The sequence below is a fragment of the Mustela nigripes genome, chromosome 1 (assembly GCF_022355385.1).
Source record: "Mustela nigripes isolate SB6536 chromosome 1, MUSNIG.SB6536, whole genome shotgun sequence".
Taxonomy (NCBI): domain Eukaryota; kingdom Metazoa; phylum Chordata; class Mammalia; order Carnivora; family Mustelidae; genus Mustela; species Mustela nigripes.
This window is the reverse complement of record NC_081557.1, coordinates 234,831,881-234,853,995: the sequence shown is the minus strand read 5'-3', so window position 1 is coordinate 234,853,995 and position 22,115 is coordinate 234,831,881. Positions and strand designations below refer to the sequence as shown.

General features: G+C 37.1%; 1 protein-coding gene across 6 annotated transcripts in view; it reads right to left on the bottom strand.

The window, feature by feature from the left end:
* KLHL5 (kelch like family member 5) overlaps positions 1-22,115 on the bottom strand; it is a 94,176-nt gene that overhangs the window by 9,380 nt on the left and 62,681 nt on the right. For all 6 annotated transcript variants that reach the window (XM_059382595.1, XM_059382603.1, XM_059382621.1 and 3 more), the window contains 3 exons: positions 11,552-11,776; positions 6,792-6,954; positions 918-1,130 (listed from right to left, as the gene is read on the bottom strand). In XM_059382595.1, coding sequence (XP_059238578.1) covers positions 918-1,130; positions 6,792-6,954; positions 11,552-11,776 — 601 coding nt within the window. The remainder of the gene's footprint in view (positions 1-917; positions 1,131-6,791; positions 6,955-11,551; positions 11,777-22,115) is intronic.

The following is a 22,115-nucleotide window of genomic DNA, read 5'->3' as shown; positions in this document are numbered from 1 at the left end:
GCACTCACTGTCATCAAACCTGCATTTCACTTTTTAACTTTCTTCCAATCATATATGATTAAATAACACACACACACACAGACACACAGACAGACAGACAGACAGACACACACTTTCTTATCAACTTCCCATTGCTCTTTAAAATCCAGAATCCTTAAGATTCTATGTGATCTGCCGCCGTCTCCACCCTAGTCTGCCTCCTTCCCTGCCACTGTCTCCCTCCCTCTCTTTCCCCCCAGACACAGAGTGGCCCTCCTTTCAGTTTTCTGAATGAACCGTATCCCCTTCTGCTTTGGAGTGTTCATACATGCTCCTGGGCTCTACCTCCTAAATCCACTCAATCCTCTCCATTCCTTGAACCAGACTAAAAATAACAGATGGAAGCCTGAACTGTTGTCCAAATCGTCCACTGATGTAATGAGGTTCTTTACCTGGCCCCATATGTGAGTTTCATGAGGCCAGTATGGACGACTTGTGTGACTTTTAAGCCATATTAGTTTTTTAAAATTTTATTATTTCATAGTATTTCCTTGTATCAAAATGTGTTAGAAAAGCTCCTCTCCTTTTCACTTCTCTCTTAGCCTCCAGGCCCTACTCCTTCTCTCTGAAATTCATCAAGCTCTTTTCCTCTTCTTGTCAGGTATAGTATCCAATATGAAATATGCACACAATAAGTGTCATATGACTCAATTAATAAACTACATAATCAATTCTAAGGTAAATCTTAAGTAGGCGGTAATATGGGGAGAGAAAAATCTGAGAAAAGCGGTTACGAAAGAGACCAGGAGACAGCCAGAGCAGACGACCCAGTGTTCACAAAGCTGGGAAGAAACTGCCTTGCATGTGCTAGATGTTCAATAAGGAGTCAATGATTTGTCTGGAAGTGTCAGACAAAGTTTTCCTTCACAGGAAATTACCTCTCCACACAGTCTGAGAGTCTGGAAGTCAAGTTGGATGCAGGGGCATCGTGTCCTCCAATCGCATACAGCAATCCATTCCATGTAGTTACTCCTACTCCCCCTCTCCTTTTTGACATTTGTGCACAGAGTGTCCATTTATTAGTGTGAGGATCAAAACATTCTACTGATTTGAGGCAAGAACTTCCATCACGACCACCAACTGCATAAAGTCTGTAAGAACAAATAGAATAACAAATAAAAAAGAGCTTCACCATATGATGAAGGCAAAGAGATTATTCTTAGGATATTTCTTTGAAATTAAGGTGCCATAGATTATAAGACACACTCTCAGTTTATGTGCCATCAAGCAAGAAGATATGCTACCAATTATATGACATATGTATATATCATATGTAAATTACATATATGTATATATCATATGTATATGTGTGTATGTATATATATCAGCTATTACTCTGTATATACATAAAAAAAAAAACAAACTCACCTGAAAGCAATGACAACTATTTCTGATAAATCACCACGGATTATAAGACACATCACAATTTTAGAGGTGTAAGATGTGTCTTAGAATAGATAAAATGCAGTACATAAATATACCATGACTTCTTTCTTAAATAGCTAAGACAGGACTATGTTATAAAGGAAAGAAATGAACCTTCTCTGCACCTACCACAGGCTAGATATTTTACCTGTATTAACTTAATCATCTCAATAATGCTACGGGAAACCATTTATATTCCTGTTTCATGGGTGAAGAAACAGGCTCATGGAGATTAAGAGGCTTATACAGGGTCAGAAGCAGAACCAGGACACAGTTAGAGTAATGAGCAGCTGTACTGTGAGCAGTCACCTGGGATGTTCTTGCAGTAGTGAAATAGGAGAATAAAAGGATTGCTTGAAACAGTGGTGTATAAATTAATATTTATTACATATGAACCGTGATCCTTCATTAATTTAAATTACTGCAGAGAAGGATACTGTAAGTTATCTAAAATGAATACAGTATGTTAATGTTCTAAATGTTGCCTAGTAGATAACTTTTAATTCATTACCTGTCAATATACTGCATTAACCTTAAAGTCTTTTACTCTGACCTTAAAATATATATAAAATATATTTTTTAATAGTTTTCTCAAGAGTAATAAATTCAGATCATTGCTTATATAAAAGTTCCCACATTTTGAATTTACAGATGCCTTAGTTAATATTTAACTAATTTTTTAGCTCAGGAAATAATATTTGAGCTATACCAAATATCTGCCAATTAAAACTCTAAGTATTTATACTTGGGTAAATATATATATTTTAAAGACATTTATTCATTTTAATTCATAATGTAAAGTTCACTCTACCACTCAGAGTGGTTCTTTAGTGAGAAGATGACCATATCTTAGACAGCAACATATGCGTGTGGCAACATCTTGTTTTAAACTTTGTATTCATAGTATGGAAACTGAAATTCATTTGAAACTTTGTTAAAAGTTTTTATCTGTCAAAAACTACTTTCTTGTGTTATTGTTCTCATTTTTAACTAATATTTGGTAGAATAATTGTTTGGATATGAATCATAGACTATCAGAAGACATCAAGAATTAGAAAACACCCATAATTTAAAACACATGTACACGCATGCGTGCACACACACAAATTCAAGGCACCGTCCCCTCTTCAGAGTGAACTCATGGGTCTTGACTGTGAAAAGTGGTACAGTACAGGGATTAAGAGGTGAACTCTGGAGCTGGGCTCTGGATTTGAACTGTGGTTCTCACACTTCCGAGCTCTGACCGTGGACAAGTTATTTAACCTCCACCTGCCTGAATATCATCATCCAAAACATCTCTAAGCCCTGCCTCGTAGGATTATTGATGACCAAATGTAAAATACTTTGAACAGTGCTTTACACAGGGTAAACATGGTCTAAGTGTTTCGGGGGAAAAAATGAATTCTGTCTCTATTTTTTGGGGGGGAAAAATGAATTCTGTCTCTATATTCTTCTAGAAAATGGCATTTTAAGGTCTTAAGTGTACAAACAGCCTTTACACTGAGGTAATGTTAAGGGCTAACGTGTACCAATAACACTTCCTAAAGAAACATTATCTCAAGCAATGGTTTTCAAATTGTTTTCTAAGAATAGGATTCTGTGGAGTACTTGAGGAGGTCCCCAAAATGGTGTATTTGAAATTCAAGTTTTGTTTTGTTTTGAGAGAGAGAGAGAGAGAGAATCTCGAGCCGGCTCTACGCTCAATGTGAGTCCCATGCAGGGCCCCCACCCACCACCCTGAAACCACAACTCAAACAGATATCAAGAGGCCAAACCCCAACTGACTGAGCCACCCAGGTGACCCTGAAATCCAAGTTTAAATACTTTTCAAAATATCTGGCTCAATTAAATGCCATACAAGATTCAGAACTCATCTCTTTCCCCCATGACAGTAGCTATTACAAATAAAAAGAGAAACAATATGTCAAATTGTGCCTGTGTCAAATTGCATTGTACTATAGACTTTAAAATAAGACTTCCTCATGCCTCGCATTTAAAATTATGATCAAGAATGCAAGGGATTGGTGGATATTGAGATTTAACTTAGGAAAAAAAAAATGCTAATACTCTCAAGCTATATCAACAATTTAACTGAAAAGTTTCCCGAGAGTCCAATTAAATTGCTCTAGTAGTTAAAATAACTGTTATCTTCTCAGCGACTTATTTGTGAATCAGGATTTTTCTTTATACTGAACAACAAAAATAAAACAGAAATAATCCGATGTTCTTTAAAACAGACTTGTTCTTCTATATCGATTTTTTATAACAAATACATGCTACAAACTTGAGCTTAAATTTAAGATAAGTCTATAATAATCTTGAGTTTCCATTTGTCTTAAGTATCGGGGTTTTCGTAAGGTTGCATTTGAGAGAGAGATTCTATTGTGAAAAATATTTGCCAGCCAGGGCCTTAAAAGTAGCCCAAGCCATTGGAATTCTAAATAAAGTTTCTCTCAAACATGGTAGAAAGAAAAATTTTAACACTTTGAATTTTCAAGATACAAGATGTAACTCATAAAACATTCAAACAGTTCTTCTCTAAAGAAACAATTATATTTTGCATTAGGAAGCATTATAAAATAAGTTAAAATAACAAAAACAATAGTGAATCTAGGCTTTTCATTTTATAGATTAAAAAACTTAGGCACAGGGAAATGATTTATTCTAAATCATAAAAAAGTAGTAGAGAAAAGACGCATAGCTGTTTTTTTTTTCAATCAACTGTATACTTAAAAAAAAACATGATTTCTATTTTTTCATATTCTGGATATGTACCTCAAAATGGAAACAAACAAAATATTTTAAAATATTGCTACTTTGTTTTAAAGCACACTTAGAGGGGTGCCTGGGTGGCTCAGTCAGTTAAGCATCTGCCTTTGGCTCAGGTCATGATCCTGGGGTCCTGGGATTGAGTCCCGTGTTTGGGCTCCCTGCTCCCCAGGGAGCCTACTTCTCCCTCTGCCTGCTGCTCCCCCTGCTTGTGCTCTCTCCCTCTCTCACTGACAAATAAATCAATCTTAAAAAATAAATAAAGCAAACTTAGAAAAGTGCTAGTTGATAGGTTAACACATCCTCTTCTTGGAGGTGATTACAAGCACCACTGCACCTAAGTGGTACTGGAACATTCTTCAGTAAGATTGTTCACTTCAGGTTATGTTCCAGGTACCATACTACATGTAAGAACGAAAAGACCAGGTCACTCAAGACCCTGATCTACATGGGCTAGTAAGTAGCAACAACAATAGAGTGGTTCCTGTTTTAACACAATCATATACAAATTATGCACAGTAAAAATGTTGAGGGTGGAAGGGACAGTCAGTGTAGGGGAGGATGAGGAGATGGGAATGGAAATGGGAAAGTGTTTCAGAGACTTCCGAGTGAGTTTCAAGGATGCTGAATTTTCCAGGCACGAAAGTGGGGAAACAACACTCAAAGACAGAGGCAATGAGTTAAAACATTATGGGAGTGTGAAACAAAATGTATTTTCCACAAATAGGTTAGTTTTTTTAAATAAAACATTTTATTCATTTATTTGAGAGAGAGAGCACATGAGCAAGGGGAGTGGGAGGGGGAGAGAGAAAAACAGACTTCCCACTGAGCAGGGAGCCCAACGTGGGGCTCAATCCCAGGACCCTGGGATCATGGCCTGTGGTGAAAGCAGACACTTAACCGACGGAGCCACCCAGGCGCCCTGCAAATAGGCTAGTTCTGCTGGAGTGTGATATGCACAGGAGGGGAGAAGCAGAGAGATGTGGACAGAGGTGAGACCATAAAGAAGGCTTAGTCCTCGAAGCTCCTGAAATTTCAAAATCAATGTCTTAATTAGTTAGTAGATGAGAGATCTTCAGCTTCTGATCTGATTCTTTGATGGTCTCGGTGTCAATATTGAATAAATTGTACCTTAGATGAACTAAAGACTGAAATATTTATTTCTCATAAGAGAGCAAGAGAAAGTGAGAAAGTAAATTATTTCCATGCCTCGAAGTTAAAGCTGCTGTAGGTCTAGAAATTAGATTTTACAGAAGGCAGCTCTCCTTTTTGTGCTCTTAGAAACATTTATTTCTAGGCTAGGAAATATGCTGGTGAACAAGTATTAGATGAATGAACTACTCCCAGAAATTTTAACTAAAGGGTTAAAATGGAAAAGATACTGTTCATTTTCTCTCTTATTTCTCATTTACTAGATTCTTTGGTGGCTGACTCTGCTAATTTTGAAGTTCTTTCTTCAGTTAAAACACATGAAGGGAGGGGTGTGGAGATCAGGTACATTTAAAAAAGTGGGTTTCTATTTCTCTATCTTATCACTTGTAATACTGCTAAAAACTAGGAAAACGTAGGACATAACTAATAAGTCCTGAGGAACCAAGACCTTAGGTCATAAAAAATTTTATAAATTTTCATAAAAATTTTATTAATATTTTCTCATTTTTTTCTTTTACCAATCAATCAATATAATTCTACAAATAATTTTCTCTTTTAACTTTGATTCCTTCTCTTTTCTGTAAATGATGAATAAAGCCTTTTAAGTGAGTAAAGGTATGCAACCAACAACATTTATTTAATAACCATATAGGGCTTCATTTTATGGAAGAAAGGCCTTTGATATGTATTTAAACTCTGAGTTACCAAGAGCTATTGGTGATGGTTCTGTCCAAATCCATTAACTCCAGTTAGAAAAGACAAGAGCCAAGAGAGCACCTTTCTAAGTGCATTTCAGTTTTCAGCAGTTTACCAAGATAAGAAAGAAGTAAAAGTAAAGATAAGTCAGTAGACGAGATGGAAGGAATTATTTAGGAAAACACTTAGAGGGCATCTACTACATTTAAAACATTATATGCTTTTAAAGCTTTATAAACCTCCAGACTTATACTCTATTGCCTATGTATATAAAATTTCTCCATACAAAATAACTTGAAATTTATAATATATTATTATATATAGAATTATATATATGTATATATAATCAGTATAGTATATATACATATATATAATAATATATTATAAATTTCAAGTTATTTTGTATGGAGAAATTTTATATATAAACATATATATATATTTATATATATACATATATATGTGTGTGTGTGTGTGTGTGTGTGTGTATATATATATACCTAATTGGTATATTAGAATGAAAACTCAACATGGTGAGTTATTTATATTTACAATTACAATAAAAAGAGACTATTTTAAAAGTTTGCATTGCTCTTAAAAGTTTCCCCCTTTCATGATTTTGTGTTTTTTTTAATGTATATTTTTAACTTAGATGTATACCTCAATAAATTTGGCTTATTGTGTTTTAAATAAAATTTTAAATATTTCCTTACTTTCCACTTAGTACTGCCACACCTACTGTGCTTCTGGGGGTGGACATAGTGGCAACAAAATTCCACTGGCGAGCCTGAGGGTCCCATCTTTCCACTGTGTTCAGATAGCTCCAGCCATCATGTCCGCCTACGGCATACATGGGACCTTCCAATACAGCCACACCTGTAAGGAGACAGGAAAGAAACCATGACTTTAGGGGCACTTGGGTGGCTCAGTTATTAGGCGTCTGCCTTTGGCTCAGGTCATGATCGCAGGGTCCTGGGATCAGCTCTACATGGGGCTTCCAGCAGCAAACCTGCTTCTCCCTCTCCCACTCCCCCTGCTTGTGTTCCTTCTCTTGCTCTCTCTCTGTCAAATAAATAAATAAAGTCTTTAAAAAAAGAAAAAAAGAAGCAATGACTTCAGATTTGTTGCTACGTCTTAAAGATTGCATTTTAATTGAAATCTCAATATACAGTTTACCACCTACGTTTTTGTCTATGGTTTTATGGTTCTTATGTTCAATACTTTAACCCATTTTGAGTTTATTTTTGTGTCTGCTATAGGATAAAAGTCCACTTTCATTCTTTTGCCTGTGACTGTCCAGTTTTCCCAGCACCATTTATTGAAGACAGTCCTTTCCCCATTCTATGTTCCTGGCTCCTCTGTTGTAAATTAGTTGACCATATATGCATGGGTTTATTTCTGGACTCTCTATTTTGTTCCATCCATCTATGTGTCTGTTTTAAAACCAAATACCATAATGTGTTACATAGTATAGTTTGAAATCAGGGAGTTTGATGCCTCTAGCCTTGTCCTTCTTTCTCAAGTTTGCTTTGCTATTTTTGTTTTGTTTTATTTATTCATTTTTTGTGGCCTCATTCAAATTTTAGGATTATTTGTTCTTTTTCTTTGAAAAATGTCACTGGAATTTTGACAGGGAATGTACTGAATTGGTAGATTGCTTTGGGTAGTACAATGAATCTTAAACATGCAAATTTAATTAAGGAAACATTTATGGTAAAGATACCTGGTTTCTTTCTAGCTCTTCTTGGTTGGTAGGTGGGGGTGGGGTAAGGGGGTAGCTCTACAGCTCTGGTCTAATAAGTTTTAAAGGCAGTATCTTGAGGTCCAACAGTGGAAAGTTATTTAAAACCATACAATATGTACACATTGCCATAATAAAAAGCTTTTTCAGTAATTCAGATTTAAGGTATATTTGAGAAATCATTTTTATTCCTTTCACTGTAGTTAGACTTGATACCACAATCTATTGGTGTGATTCATCACCAGGGAACCAAGCCGGATTCATTTATTTCCTTATTCAACAAACATCTATTTAGTGTTTATTAAGTGACAAATTTAATAAAAGATAACAAATAAGGGCTCTACTATCATGGGCCTAATATTTTAGTCCGGAAACAGGCAAAATATATTTCAGGTATTGATAAATGCTAATAAGAAAAATGGAACTGAGTAGAAGGGTAGGGAGGGTCAGGGGAGACCTCTTGGACAAAGTGACATTTGGACAAAATGACATTTGAACAAAAATATGGATGAAGTCAGACATGGAGATATCTGAGAGAAGAGAAGGTGAGGTAAAGGGGATAGTATGTACAAACCACACATATACACCCACGTATATAGTTCCAAATATATAAAAAATATACCCAATTATCTGTGCATATGTGCATGGAATTAATTAAAGAGCTGGAAGAAAAATTAATGGGTGCATCTAGTTCAACTTCTTAAACAATATCTTTGAAAATAAATTTTAGCAGTAGAACCACTTCTTCAAAATGAAATTTATTTAATTATGGAATCTTTAATTATTTAAAATTTATTTAATTCTCAAATTTTTAAAAGAGATAAAAGGAGTGTTTCCTATGTAAGAGTTTCTTTTTTAACTTCAGTTAGGTTTTCAAGTTCAAATTTTAACATTGATTTATTATCCGGTAAATAAGTAAATAAGAATGACAGAACAATCTGGAAAAAAGAACTACATGATCACTCCCCTTTGAATTTGCTTCCATAAGGCATTTTGTATGGTAACTAGAAGTAATGACAGTATTCTATGTACAATCTGATCTGCACAAAACATAACAGGAATATGGGCATTCTTATTCTACATACCATAATAATTTACCTTAAGTTAAAATTAAATTTCTTTTCTCCACGGTGGGGGAAGTATGCAGGCGAATCACACCTGGATTTTATGGTCAACCTGTTTTTAAGTCTCATTCATGCTGCTTTTAAGATATATTCCCATTCTGTGCCTAAGTAATAAGTTGATTTTATGGACTCAAGATTATTATCTTATAGTTTTGTTAGATCTCATATAGTTAATTTTAAGCTCCCCTTCTTGTACTTTACCCCTAACCTTCTGGTTTTACTTCCTTACCAAGCTTGAAACTTAAGATCACCTTGAACTGAAACCTAATTGCAAATAGTAGAATCACTTGTTTCTCTGATTTTTTTTTTTGCTGTTCCCACTATCAGACCAATCTTCATGCCTAGATAATTTTCATTACTGGCTATTGACTTTTTTTTGGCAGCCTCTACTCTGGTGCTCAGCATTAATAAATTGAATGTAGTACAAAGCTATGCTATTGAAACTGAACTATGACTTCATTGCTACTCATCCATCTTTTAATTCATCTTTTATGATGACCTATCAAATTCTTTACTGCTACTAATTTAAACCTTTTCCAAATGGTGATACATTGACAATATGGCCACAAATTCTTCTTGCTGAATGCATGCCTATTTTCAGTGTGACTCTGCAGCTCCTCTCACCAAGAAGAGTTGTCCATCAATAGATGAATGGATAAAAAAGATGTGATATCTTACACACACAGGAATACTACATTGTAAAAATGATGAGATCATGCCATTTGAGACAACATGAATGGACCTAGAGGGTATTATGCTAAGTAAAATAAGGCAGACTGAGAAAGACAAATGCCGTATGATTCCATTCATAGATGGCATCTAAAAAATGAATAAACACGGGTGCCTTGGTGGCTCAGTCGGTTAAGTGTCTGCCTTCAGCTCAGGTCATGATCCCAGGGTCCTGGGATTGAGCTCTGTGTTGGGCTTCCTGCTTGGCAGGGAGCCTGCTTCTCCTCTTGCCTCCTGCTTGTGCTCTCTCACTCTCTCTCTATCTCAAATAAATAGAAATCTTTTAAAAAATAAAATAAAAATGAAAAAACAAATAAAGAACAGAATCAGAACTACAGATACAGAGAATAAACAGATGGTTGCCAGAGGGGAGAGAGACGGAGGGCCAGACAAAATGAGTGGAGAGGGAGATACAGGCTTCTAGCTAATGAGTAGGTCATGGGAAGAAGAGGCAGAGCCTTGAATATAGTCAATGATAATGAAATAGGGATGTACAATAGGACAGATGGTAACTATGCTTGTGGTAAATATAGCATAATGTATAAACTTGTCAAATCACTAAGATGTACACCTGAAATCAAAGTAACATTATGCATCAACTAGACTAAAATATACACATGAATATAAACATAAATACATAAATACATGCATATATATATATATATATATACACACACATATATATATATATATATATATATATACACACACACAGATAAGAATAATCTTTTTCTCTCCTCTTTGAACCTGGGCTTGCCCATGGGACTTGTGACCAGTGCAACATTAGCAAACACAATGCAAGCAGAAGCTTGAAAAGTCTGTGCTCTGTGGCTTGCCTTCTCTTGCTGCTTTTGAAACCCTCTGACTGCCCCCATGTGAAGAAGCCTGCCTAGCCCGAAGAATGATTAGAGGCATGTGGCCCAACTGTCTCTGTTGCCCAGGCCAACAATCTGCCCACCACTACACATGTGAATGAGGCCATAGGAGATCACCTAGCTGACCTGCCAGCCCACTGGAGATCCATGAGAAAACCCAGCAGAAATCATCCAAGACAGCCTGGACCAGAAGAATGGTTCAGTGGACACACAGATCCTTGGGCCAAATGAATGGTGGTTATTTTAAATCTCTGACTTTCAGAGTATTTGTTATGCAGCAAAAGCTAGGGTGAAGCAGATACATGTCAAGCCCCATCTCATTCTATTTCCAGCTGCTTCACTCTCATTGAATAATTCTCTCTACTTCACCTATTTTTTCTCCTATCAAAAAAGATAGGTCCTGTGATATAGGACCTTAAATTATCTTCTGTCATCTCTGAGTGAGACATCAGTTCCTTCAGATAAAGGCAGTGTCTTCTTCATCTTTGTAGACCCACAGAGCAAAGAGCACAGCACAGAGTATATGCTAATCAATGTCAGTTCAGTGACTTATTGAATGAAAGAATGAAAAATCTCTATCATTATATGCTCTGTGCCAACTCAGGATTTCTCTGGGTTTTTACCCACTTCTGCTTAAAAACCAGGGGCTATCGATGAAAAACAATAATGCTAAAGATTTTTAAAGAAGCATTTCATTCAGGTTAGATTAACACTAATTGTCAACCCAGAACACATATTTAAAAAGGTGGCTTATCACTCCCTCTTGCTATGATAAAATCCTGAAATATCCATGTTTTTACTTATGCTGGTTGCTGTTACATTTATGTATATGCTTGTTTGTCCAGATGCTGCTTTCAGGTTAAGGAGCATGTGAAGGAATGGTTGGTGACTGACTGCTGCTGACTTAGCTGCTATCCAGTGGTCTTCTGCCTGGTACAGAATATAAACATGCTGCGGAAGCTTAATGTATGGTATCGTGAACAAACCTGCATAGTTATACTCACCAAGGCCATGCCTGTGGGTGGACATAGGAGGCATCACACTCCACGTTTTTGTTTTGGGATTGTAGCATTCCACAGTGTTCAAAGTCTTCAGTCCATCTCTTCCTCCAACCACGTACAGTTTGTCATCTAACACAGCGACACCAAACTGTAGCCTCCTCCCATTCATATTTGCTACAGGAGTCCACATATTTGTACGAAGATCATACTTCTCAATGCTTGTTGCTCCTTAACAGTAATACATAGAAGTTATATAAATAAAAACTTTACTGTGTTTGAGTGTTTTATGAATTTATACATATAAAAGTATAATTTTATTAGCACTGACAATAATCCTTTCATCATACTTCAATGAGCTCTTGCGTGGCCAGGCCCCTGGTTCTATCTCTGACATCATCTCCTACTATTCTCTAGGACATACATAAGGCTCTATATTAAAAGGTCAAGTGAGAAAGGATTATTTATAACAGACAGAAATGGGAGGAAAAGCAGGGTAGACTAGTGTCTTGGAAGCCAAAATAAAAAAAAAATTTAGTAGGTAGCTTTAAAAGAGAAGATGGTGGCCGAATCCCACAAAGACAACTAGATAAATATAAAATCCTAAATCCTCCAGGAATGAATCTGAAGACTGGGAGAACAAACTCCACAACTAAAGGTAGAGAAGAGGCCACACTGAAGATGTAGGAAGTCTGGAAACAGCTTGGGAGAGAAACAGATCATGGCCAATGTGGTGAGGAGGGAACAGAGAAGGGCAGGAGACAAACTAGCACACAGGAGAGTGCATGGGGAAAAGGAATTCCCTTAGCAATTGGTTTGGCAAGCGAGGGGGCCTGCATTTCATGAGTTCTTGCAACCAGTGGGGCTTAAAGTCTGGAATTTTAAAAATCAGCATGCTTTGCTCTTGGAGAGCTTGGAGGACACTGCGGCTGCTCCTGAAGACGACTGTGGACACACAGCATGGAAACAGTAATCTGAAGAGCATCTAGGCACACAGTGAGGAGGTTAGTTGCTATCAGAGCATGTCCCAGGGAGGCAGCATTCATGGAAACCCCTCTGGGAACAAAGGAACTGACAGGTATCATTTCCTTCCTCCTGCTCCTTGGCATAAGCACAAGACCAGCTGTAGGAACCAGTGCAGTGCCAACACTCAACACCTACCTTGCTTACACCAAGCCCTGTTTCCCCAAACTCCAGTGGAACTGTTCTTCCCAGTCACACTTGCCTTAGTCCCAGGACAGCAGGCCCCTTTCCAAAAAGACTGGCCCAAACCCCTGCCAAATGAGGAGTTTTGGGGGTCTCAGTTCCAGTAGTGGTGGTGGCAGGTCTCATTTCACAAGCAGACCAGAGTACATCTAGTTAAAAATGCACCACATTCAGGCCAGGGACCAAACACTGCCCACAACAAGCAAAGAGAGCCCCTGCAGACAACTGGTCTAAAAGATAAAGTGGTCAGGTCACAATAGCAGAGCACACAGAGCACACACTGGAGACACTCCTGGAAGCACCAGGCCCAAGGGAATAGGGGACACTACACTGCAGGGCACCATAAGATCTCTTCTTCATAGAGTCATTACCCTCAAGTCATTACAGGAGATATAGCTGGTTTTTCTAACATAGAAAAACAGGGAGACTTAGACAAAACATAGAGACTTAAACAAAATGAGAAGACAGAGGAATATGACCCAAAAGAAAGAACAGGACAAGGGCACAGCTGGAGAATCTAAGCAAAACAGATATAAATAACATGCCTAATGGAGAATTTAAAGCAATGATCATAAGGATACTCACTGGAAAAGATACTCTTGAGAAAGGTGTAGAGGACATTAGTGAGACTGAGAATAAACTTAAAGGAACACAGTAATTCCATCAAACATAACTAACATTTGTATTATGGAAGTCCCAGAAGAAGGGACAGAAAGGTGGCAGATAACTTATTTGAAGAAATAATAGCTGAAAACCTCCCTAATCCAGGGAAAGAAACAGATATCCAGATCCAGAAACATAGAGACCCCCCCAACAAAAGCAATAAAAGCAGATCCACACTAAAACATACTGTAATTAAAATGGCAGAATAGGGGCACCTGGGTGGCTTAGTAGGTTGGGCATTTAATTTCAGCTCAGGTCATGACCCCAGGGTCCTGGGATTGAGCCCCACATTGGGCTCCCTGCTCTGCGGGGAGACTGCTTCTCCCTCTTCCTCTTCCTGCCATTCCCCCTATTTGTGCTCCCTGTCAAATACATAAATAAAATCTTTAAAAAAATGGCAAAACATAGTGATAAAGAAAAGATATTAAAATTAGAAAGACAAAAGACGGTTACATACAAAGAAACACCAAAAGGAAGCAGCAGATTTCTCAGGAGAAACTTACACCACCAGAAAGAAGTGGCATGACATACTCAAAGTGCCAAATGGTAAAAATCTGCAACCAACAATACTCTATCCAGCAAGGCTATCATACAGAATAGAAAGAGAGATAAAGAGTTTCCTAGACCAAAAATAAACTAAAGGAGTTCATGACCACTAAACTCAGCCCTGTGAGAAGTCTTTAAAGGAGAGTATTTAGTAGAAAAGAATGACCAAAAGACAATATGAAGGTAGGAAACACAAAAGTGGGAAAAAGAATATTTCTGTAAAAAGTCAGTCAAGGAACTCACAAAATAAAAGAATGTAAAATAGGACACCATATACCTAAAATGTAGAGAGGAGAGAAGAAAAGAATGGGTTCAAACTTAAATGACCGTTAGCTTAATACAGACTGCTGTATCCAGAAGAGGTTATATACAAACCTAATGGTAACCAAAACAAAACAAATCAAAACAAAAAACATGAATAAATATGCAAAAAATAAAGAGAAAGAAATCCAAATATATCACTAAAGAAAACCAGTAAATCATGAAAGAGAGAAAGACAAGAAGTGTTCATAGAAAATCTTTAGAAATGATCATAAAACAAGTATTAAAATAGCAATAAATACATATCTATCAATTATTATTTTGAATGTAAATGGACTAAATCAAAGGACAATCAAAAGACATAGGGTGACAGAATGGATAAAAAAAAAATAAGATCAATCTGTATGCTGCCTACAAGAGACTCACTTTTGACCTAAAGACACCTGCAGATTAAAAGTGAGGGGATGGGGAAACATTTATCATGCAAATGGATGTCTAATAAAGCTGGAGCAGCAATACTTTTATCAGAAAAAACAGACTTTAAAACAAAGATTATAAGAGACAAAGAACAACACTATATAACAACAAAGGGGACAATCCAACAAAAACAATATAACAACTGTAAATATTTATGCACACAACTTGGGAGTACCTAAATACATCAAACAATTAATAACAAACATAAAAGACCTAACTGATAATAATACAATAATAGAGGGAACTTTAATACCCCACTTACATCAATGGACAGATCATCTGAACAGAAAATGAACAAGGAAGCAATGGCTTTAGATGACATACTAGACTAAATGGATTTAACAGTTATACTCGGAACATTTCATCCTAAAACAATAGAATATATATTCTTTTTAAGTGCACATGGAACAGTCTCCAGAATAGATCACATTTTAGGCCATAAAACAAGTCTCAAAAATTTAAAAAGACTGAAGTCAGACCATAAATCTTTCTGACCACAATACTTTGAAACTAGAAGTCAATCACAAGAGAAAAAATCTGGAAAGACCACAAATACATGGAGGTTAGATAACACGCTAACTAAACAATAAATGGGCCAACCAGGAAATAAAAGAAGAAATTTAAAAAACATGGAAACAAACGAAAATGAAAACACAATGATTTAAAACTCTGGGACACAGCATAAGTGATTCTAAGAGGGTAGTGTAGAGCAATGTAAGCCTGTAAGAAAAATTTCGAATAAACAGCTAACCTTACACTGAAAGAAGCTAGAAAAAGAACAGAGAAAACCTAAAATCAGCAGAAGGAAGGAAATAATAAAGATTAGCACAGAAATAAATGATATAGAAACTAAAAAAAAAAAAAAATAGGTCAATAAAACTAGGAGCTTGTTCTTTGGAGAAAAAAAAAAATAAAACTGACAACTCTCCAGCTAGACTTACCAAATAGAAAAGAGAGAGGACCCAAATAAGTAGTCACAAATAAGAATGTTGAAATAGCAACTGACACCATAGAAATACAAGCAATTATAAAAGAATATTATGAAAAACTATATAGGAAAAAAATTGGACAACCTAGAAGAAATGGATAAATTCCTAAAACATATAAACCACCAAAACTGTAACAGGAAGAAATAGAAAATTTGAACAGACTGATAATCAGCAGAGAAACTGAATCAGCAAAGAACTACTAACAAATGAAAGTCCTACACCAGATGGCTTCATGGGAGAATTCTACCAAACATTTAAAGCAGAGTTAATACCTATTTTCTCAAACTATTCAAAGAAATAGAAAAACAAGGTAAACTCCCAAATTTATTCTATGAGGCCAGCATTCTCCTGATACCAAAACCAGATAAAAGCCACCACCACCACACATACACAAAAAAATCATCAATATCCCAATCAATATCTGTCTGAAGACAGATGCAAAAATTCTCAACAAAATATAGCAAGTTGAATCCAACTATACATTAAAAAAATCATTCACCATGATCAAGTGGGATCTATTCCTGGGTTGTAAGGGCAGCTCAATAGTCTCAGATCAACCAACATGATACACTGCATCAGTAAAAGAAAGGATAATACTATGCAGCCATCAAAAGAAATGAAATCTTGCCATTTGCGACAACATGGATGGAACTAGAGCGTATCATGCTTAGCGAAATAAGTCAAGCAGAGAAAGACAACTATCATATGATCTCCCTGATAGGAGGAAGTGGTGATGCAACATGGGGGCTTAAGTGGGTAGGAGAAGAATAAATGAAACAAGATGGGATTGGGAGGGAGACAAACCATAAGTGACTCTTAATCTCACAAAACAAACTGAGGGTTGCTGGGGGGAGGGGGTTTGGGAGAAGGGGGTGGGGTTATGGACATTGGAGAGGGTATGTGATTTGGTGAGTGCTGTGAAGTGTGTAAACCTGGCGATTCACAGACCTGTACCCCTGGGGATAAAAATATATGTTTATAAAAAATAAAAAATTAAAATAAATAAATAAATAAATAAGAAAGGATAAGAACCATAGCTCATTTCTTTTTTTTTCTTTTCTTTTCTTTCTTTCTTTCTCTCTCTCTTTCTTTTTTTTTTTTTTTAGAGAGAGAGAGAGATCATGTGCATGAGTGAGTAGGGGACGAGGGAGAGAGAGGTAGGGAGAGAATCTCAAGTAGGCTTCATGTGCAGAGTGCAGCCTGATGTACAGCTCAGGAGACCATGACCGAGCCCAAATCAAGGGTCAGACACTTAACTGACTGAGCCACCCAGATGGCCCATGATCATTTCAACTGACATACAGAATTGATTCCATTTACTATAGCACCAAGAACAATAAGATACCTGGGAATAAACCTAACCAAAGAGGTAAAGGATCTGTATGCAAGGAACTACAGAACTCATGAAAGAAACTGAAGAAGACTCAACTGACATAGAAAAAGCATTTGATAAAGTACAACATTCATTCATGATAAAAACACTCAACAGAGTAGGGGTGCCTGGGTCGCTCAGTGGGTTAAAGCCTCTGCCTTCGGCTCAGGTCATGATACTGGCGTCCTGGGATCAAGCCCCGCATCAGGCTCTCTGCTCAGCAGAGGGCTTGCTTCCCCCCCTCCCCAAGCCTGCCTCTCTGCCTATTTGTGGTCTCTGTCAAATAAATAAATAAAATCTTAAAACAAAACAAAACAAAACAAAACTAAAAACCACTCAACAGAGTAGATTTGGAGGGAACATACTTCAACATAATAAAGACCAGGCTAGCATCATCCTACATGGAGAAAAACTGAAAGCCTTTGTCCAAAGGTCAAGGAAAATACAAGGATGTCCACTCTTACCACTTTTATTCAGCATAAAGCTGCAAGTCTTAGCCACATCTATCAGGCAACAAAAAGAAATAAAAGGGATCCAAATTGGTAGAGAAGAAGCAAATGTTCAACTATTTGCAAATGACATGGTACTATATATAGAAAACCCAAAAGATTGCACCGAAAAAACTGTTAGAAGTGATAAACATATTCAGTAACAGGATATAAAATTAATGTACAGAAATCTATTGCATTTCTAGACACAATAATGAAGCACAGAAAGAGAAATTAAGAAAACAATCCTAATTAAGATACTTAGGAATAATCCTAACCAAAGAGGTAAAAGACCCATACTCTGAAAACTGAAACACTGCTAATAGAAACTGAAGATGACACAAAGAAATGGAGACATTCCATGCTTATGGATTGGAAGACCAAATATTGTAAAATGTCCATACTACTGGAAGTAAGCTACACATCTACCTATCTATCTATCTAATCTATCTGCTCTTTATTTTTTTTTTTAAAGATTTTATTTATTTATTTGACAGACAGAGATCACAAGTAGGCAGAGAAGCAGGCAGAGAGAGATGAGGAAGCAGGCTACCCGCTGAGCAGAGAGCCCGATGCGGGGCTCGATCCCATGACCCTGGGATCATGACCTGAGCCGAAGGCAGAGGCTTTAACCCACTGAGCCACCCAGGCGCCCCTGCTCTTTATTTTTTAAGTAGGCTTCACACCCAGTGTGGAGCCCAACGTGAGGTTTGAACTCATGACCCTGAGATCAAGACTTGAGCTCAGAGCAAGAGTTGAACACTTAACTGAGACATGGAGGTGCCCCTATCTAGCTAGCTATTTTAAAGTAAGTTCTATGTCCAATGTAGGGCTTGAATTCACAACCCCAGGATCAAGAGCCAGGCACCCCAGCAATGTATACACTTACTGCAATTCCTCTCAAAATACTAACAGCATTTTTCACAGAAGTAGAAAAAACAATCCTAAAATTTGTATGGAACCACAGGAGACTCCAACGAGCCAAAGCAACCTTGAAAAAGAAAAGCAAAGCCGGAGGCATCACAATTGCAGACTTCAAGTTATATTACAAAACAAGTTATAGTGATCAAAACAATATGGTACCGGCAGGAAAACAGACATATAGGTCCATGGAACAGAACAGAAAACCCAGAAAGAACCTCACAGTTACATGGTGAATTAATCTTGACAAAGCAGACAAAAATATCCAATGGGAAATAAGCAGTGTCTTCAACAAATGGTGTGGGGAAAGCTGGACAGCAAAATGGAAGAGAATGAAACTGGGCCACTTTCTTACACCATATACAAAAATAAATTCAAAATGGATGAAAGACCTCAATGTGAGACCTGAAACCATAAAAATCCTAGAAGAAATTACCACACAGGTGGTAATTTCTCTGGCATTGGCCATAGCAACTTTTTTTCTAGATAGGTTCCCTGAAGCAAGGGAAACAAAAACAGAAATAAACTACTGGGGCTACATCAAAAGAAAACAATTCCTTTGCCCAGCAAAGGAAACAATTAACAAAACTAAAAGGTAGCCTATGGAATGGAAGAAGATATCTGTAAAGGACATATCTGATAAAGGGTGAGTATCCAAAATATAAAGAATTTATGTAACTCAACACCCCAAAACCAAATAGTCCAATTAAAAAACGGTCAGAAAACAAGAACAAACATTTCTCCAAAGAAAACATGCAGATGGCCAACTGACCCATGAGAAGATGCTTATCATCACTTATCATCAGGGAAATGCAAATCAAACTACGAGGTATCACCTCACACCTGTCAGAATGGCTGAAATCAACAACAGAAGAAATTAACAGGTGTAGGGGAGGATGTAGAGAAAGGAGAACCCTGTGGCACTCTTGGTGGGAATGCAAATGGGCACAGCCACTCTGGAAAACAGTATGAAGGTTCCTCAGAAGGTTAAAAATAGAACTACCTTATGAGCCAACAATTGCAGTATTGGGTATTTACCCAAAGAACACAAAAGCACTAATTCGGGGTGCCTGGGTGGCTCGGTTAGTTAAGCGACCGACTCCTGATCTCAGCTCAGGCTTTGATCTCGAGGTCACAAGTTCAAGCCCCATATTGGGCTCCATGCTGGGCATGAAACCTACTTTTTTAAAAAAGGAACTAAGTCAAAGGGATACATGCACACCTATGTTTTTAGCAGCAATATTTATGATAGCCAAGATATGGAAGCAACTCAAATGTCCATGGATTGATGAATGGATAAAGAAGCTGTGGTGTATATATACACAATTAAATACTGCTCAGCCATGAAAAAGAATGAAATCTTGCCATTGTAATGACATGAACAGAGCTAGAGAGTATAATGCTAAGTGAAATAAGTCAGAGAAAGACAAATACCATATGATTTCACTCATATGCGGAATTAAAAAAAAACAAAACAAATTAACATAATGAGGGAAAAGAAAAGAGAGGAGAGTCAAGAAGCTGACTCTTAACTAGAGAGAACAAATGGATAGTTACCAGAGGGGAGGTGGGTGGGGGATGGGTGAAATAGGGGATGGGGATTAAGGAGTGCACTTGTCATGATGAGCACGGGGTGATTAAAATAAAAACTCAGGTCATGATCCTGGGGTCCCCCACATCAGCAGGGAGCCTGCTCCTCCCCTCTCCCTGTTCCCTCCACCTCGCTTGTGCTCTCTCGCTCTCTCTGTCTCCCAAATAAATTAGATCTTTAAGAAAATTAACTGTATAGAGGGGAAAAATTTTTTTAAAATAAAAACTTAAAATTTTGTAGCAAGTAAAACTACTAACAGTATCAAATGCTACCAAGAGGACCAAGTAAGATGAAGACCACAAAATATTACTAGATTTATCATCACAGAGGTCATTAATAACTTTGTGGAGAGTCCCTGGTCTGAGTGGTTAAGGCATGATGGAGAGGTAAGGGGATAAGAGACAATGAGCAAAGATGATTCTATGAAAGTCTGGCTATTAAAGGGAGGAGAGAGAGCAGATACTAGTTGGGTTGAGAGAGGTTTTGCTTTTTCTGCTTTAAAACTGGATAAAGGGGCACCTGGGTGGCTCAGTTGGTTAAGCATCAGCTCAGGTCATGATCTCAGGGTTCTGGGATAGAGCCCCATATTGGGCTCTCTGCTGAGCAGAGAGTCTGCTCCCCCCCCCCAACCCCACCTCTCTCTGCCTGCCTCTCTGCCTACTTGTGATCTGTTTGTCAAATAAATAAGTAAAATGTTAAAAAAAAACAAAACAAAAACTGGGTAAACTTGAGTTTGCTCACATGCTAATGGGGAGGATTTAGTTGTGAGGAAAGAAGCTAAAGGGGTTCTACTTAACAGCGAGGTTCCTGAGGAGGGAGAAAAGAGCAGGTCAGAACACAGGTGTGGGGCTGGCTTTCCTAGGAGGAGGGAGGGGGCACACATCTACTGCAACCTGGAAGATTAAGAGCACAAGGGCAGATCATGAACTTTGGAAACTATGAGTGTGGGAAGTTTGGGAGTAATTATCTGGTCCTGCCTACATTTTTTTAAGAATTAGGAGACTCCAGGGGTGCCCAGGTGGCTCAGTCAGTTAAACGCCCAACTCTCGGTTTCAGGTCAGGTCATCATCTCACAGTTGTGGGATCTAGCACCACATTGTGCTCTACACTCAGTATGGAGTCTACTTCAGATTCTCTCTCTCTCTCACTCTCTCTTTCAAATAAATAAAGAAAATCTTAAAAAAAAAAAAAAAGGATTAAAGGATTCCAGGAACTCTCTTGTTTTATGAAGTGAAAAAGAAGTGTAAAAGTCCCACCCCTCTAAAAGAACCCAACCTCCATTTAGGAAGTGTTCGATCAGAATCTGTTTTATGTCTCTCATTCTACATTTCTAACACAACATGTAATCAGAGCTATCTTTATAGAAATAAAATCAGGACAAATATTTATTCTAAAGTATTTGTTATAATTAGTTCATCAGAGCACTAATACTATTAATAATCTCCTAAAATTCAGAAAGTTTTGTGATATATATATGTATATACATATATTTTTTTCCTCATATGTTACAGTTTTTATTTTTTTAATTTACCCTACAAAATTCTTTGGTTATGTGGGATAGATTCCAAGTCTTTTTCCATCTCTGTGTTCTTTTTTTTTTTATGATTTTATTTTTAAGTCATCTCTACACCCATCATGGGGCTTGAACTCACAGCCCTGACATCAAGGGCCAGACTCTTCATGGACCAGGCCAGCCAGGCACCCCACCATCTCTGTATTCTTCACAGCCACAAATAGAGTTCCTTGTATGTAATGTCTGTTCAAAAGTATTTTTTGAGCTTGAATAATCTTTCTTTATAATTTTTAGGTATAATGAGATTTTATTCATACACTCAGATTATTTTATGTAATAGTATACTTTATTCATCACTCTAAATTCGATCTTTAAAAATGTCTTCATTCTGTTAAATAAAAAGCCAATGGTAATCATCTTTCATCACTAATGAGTTTAAGGAATATATTTTTTTCATTTGAAGTTATTTTACTTCCAGTTCACTGAGCAGTATCATAATTCTATGAATTGGTGAGTAAAATTTCCTTAGCCAACATCAAACAT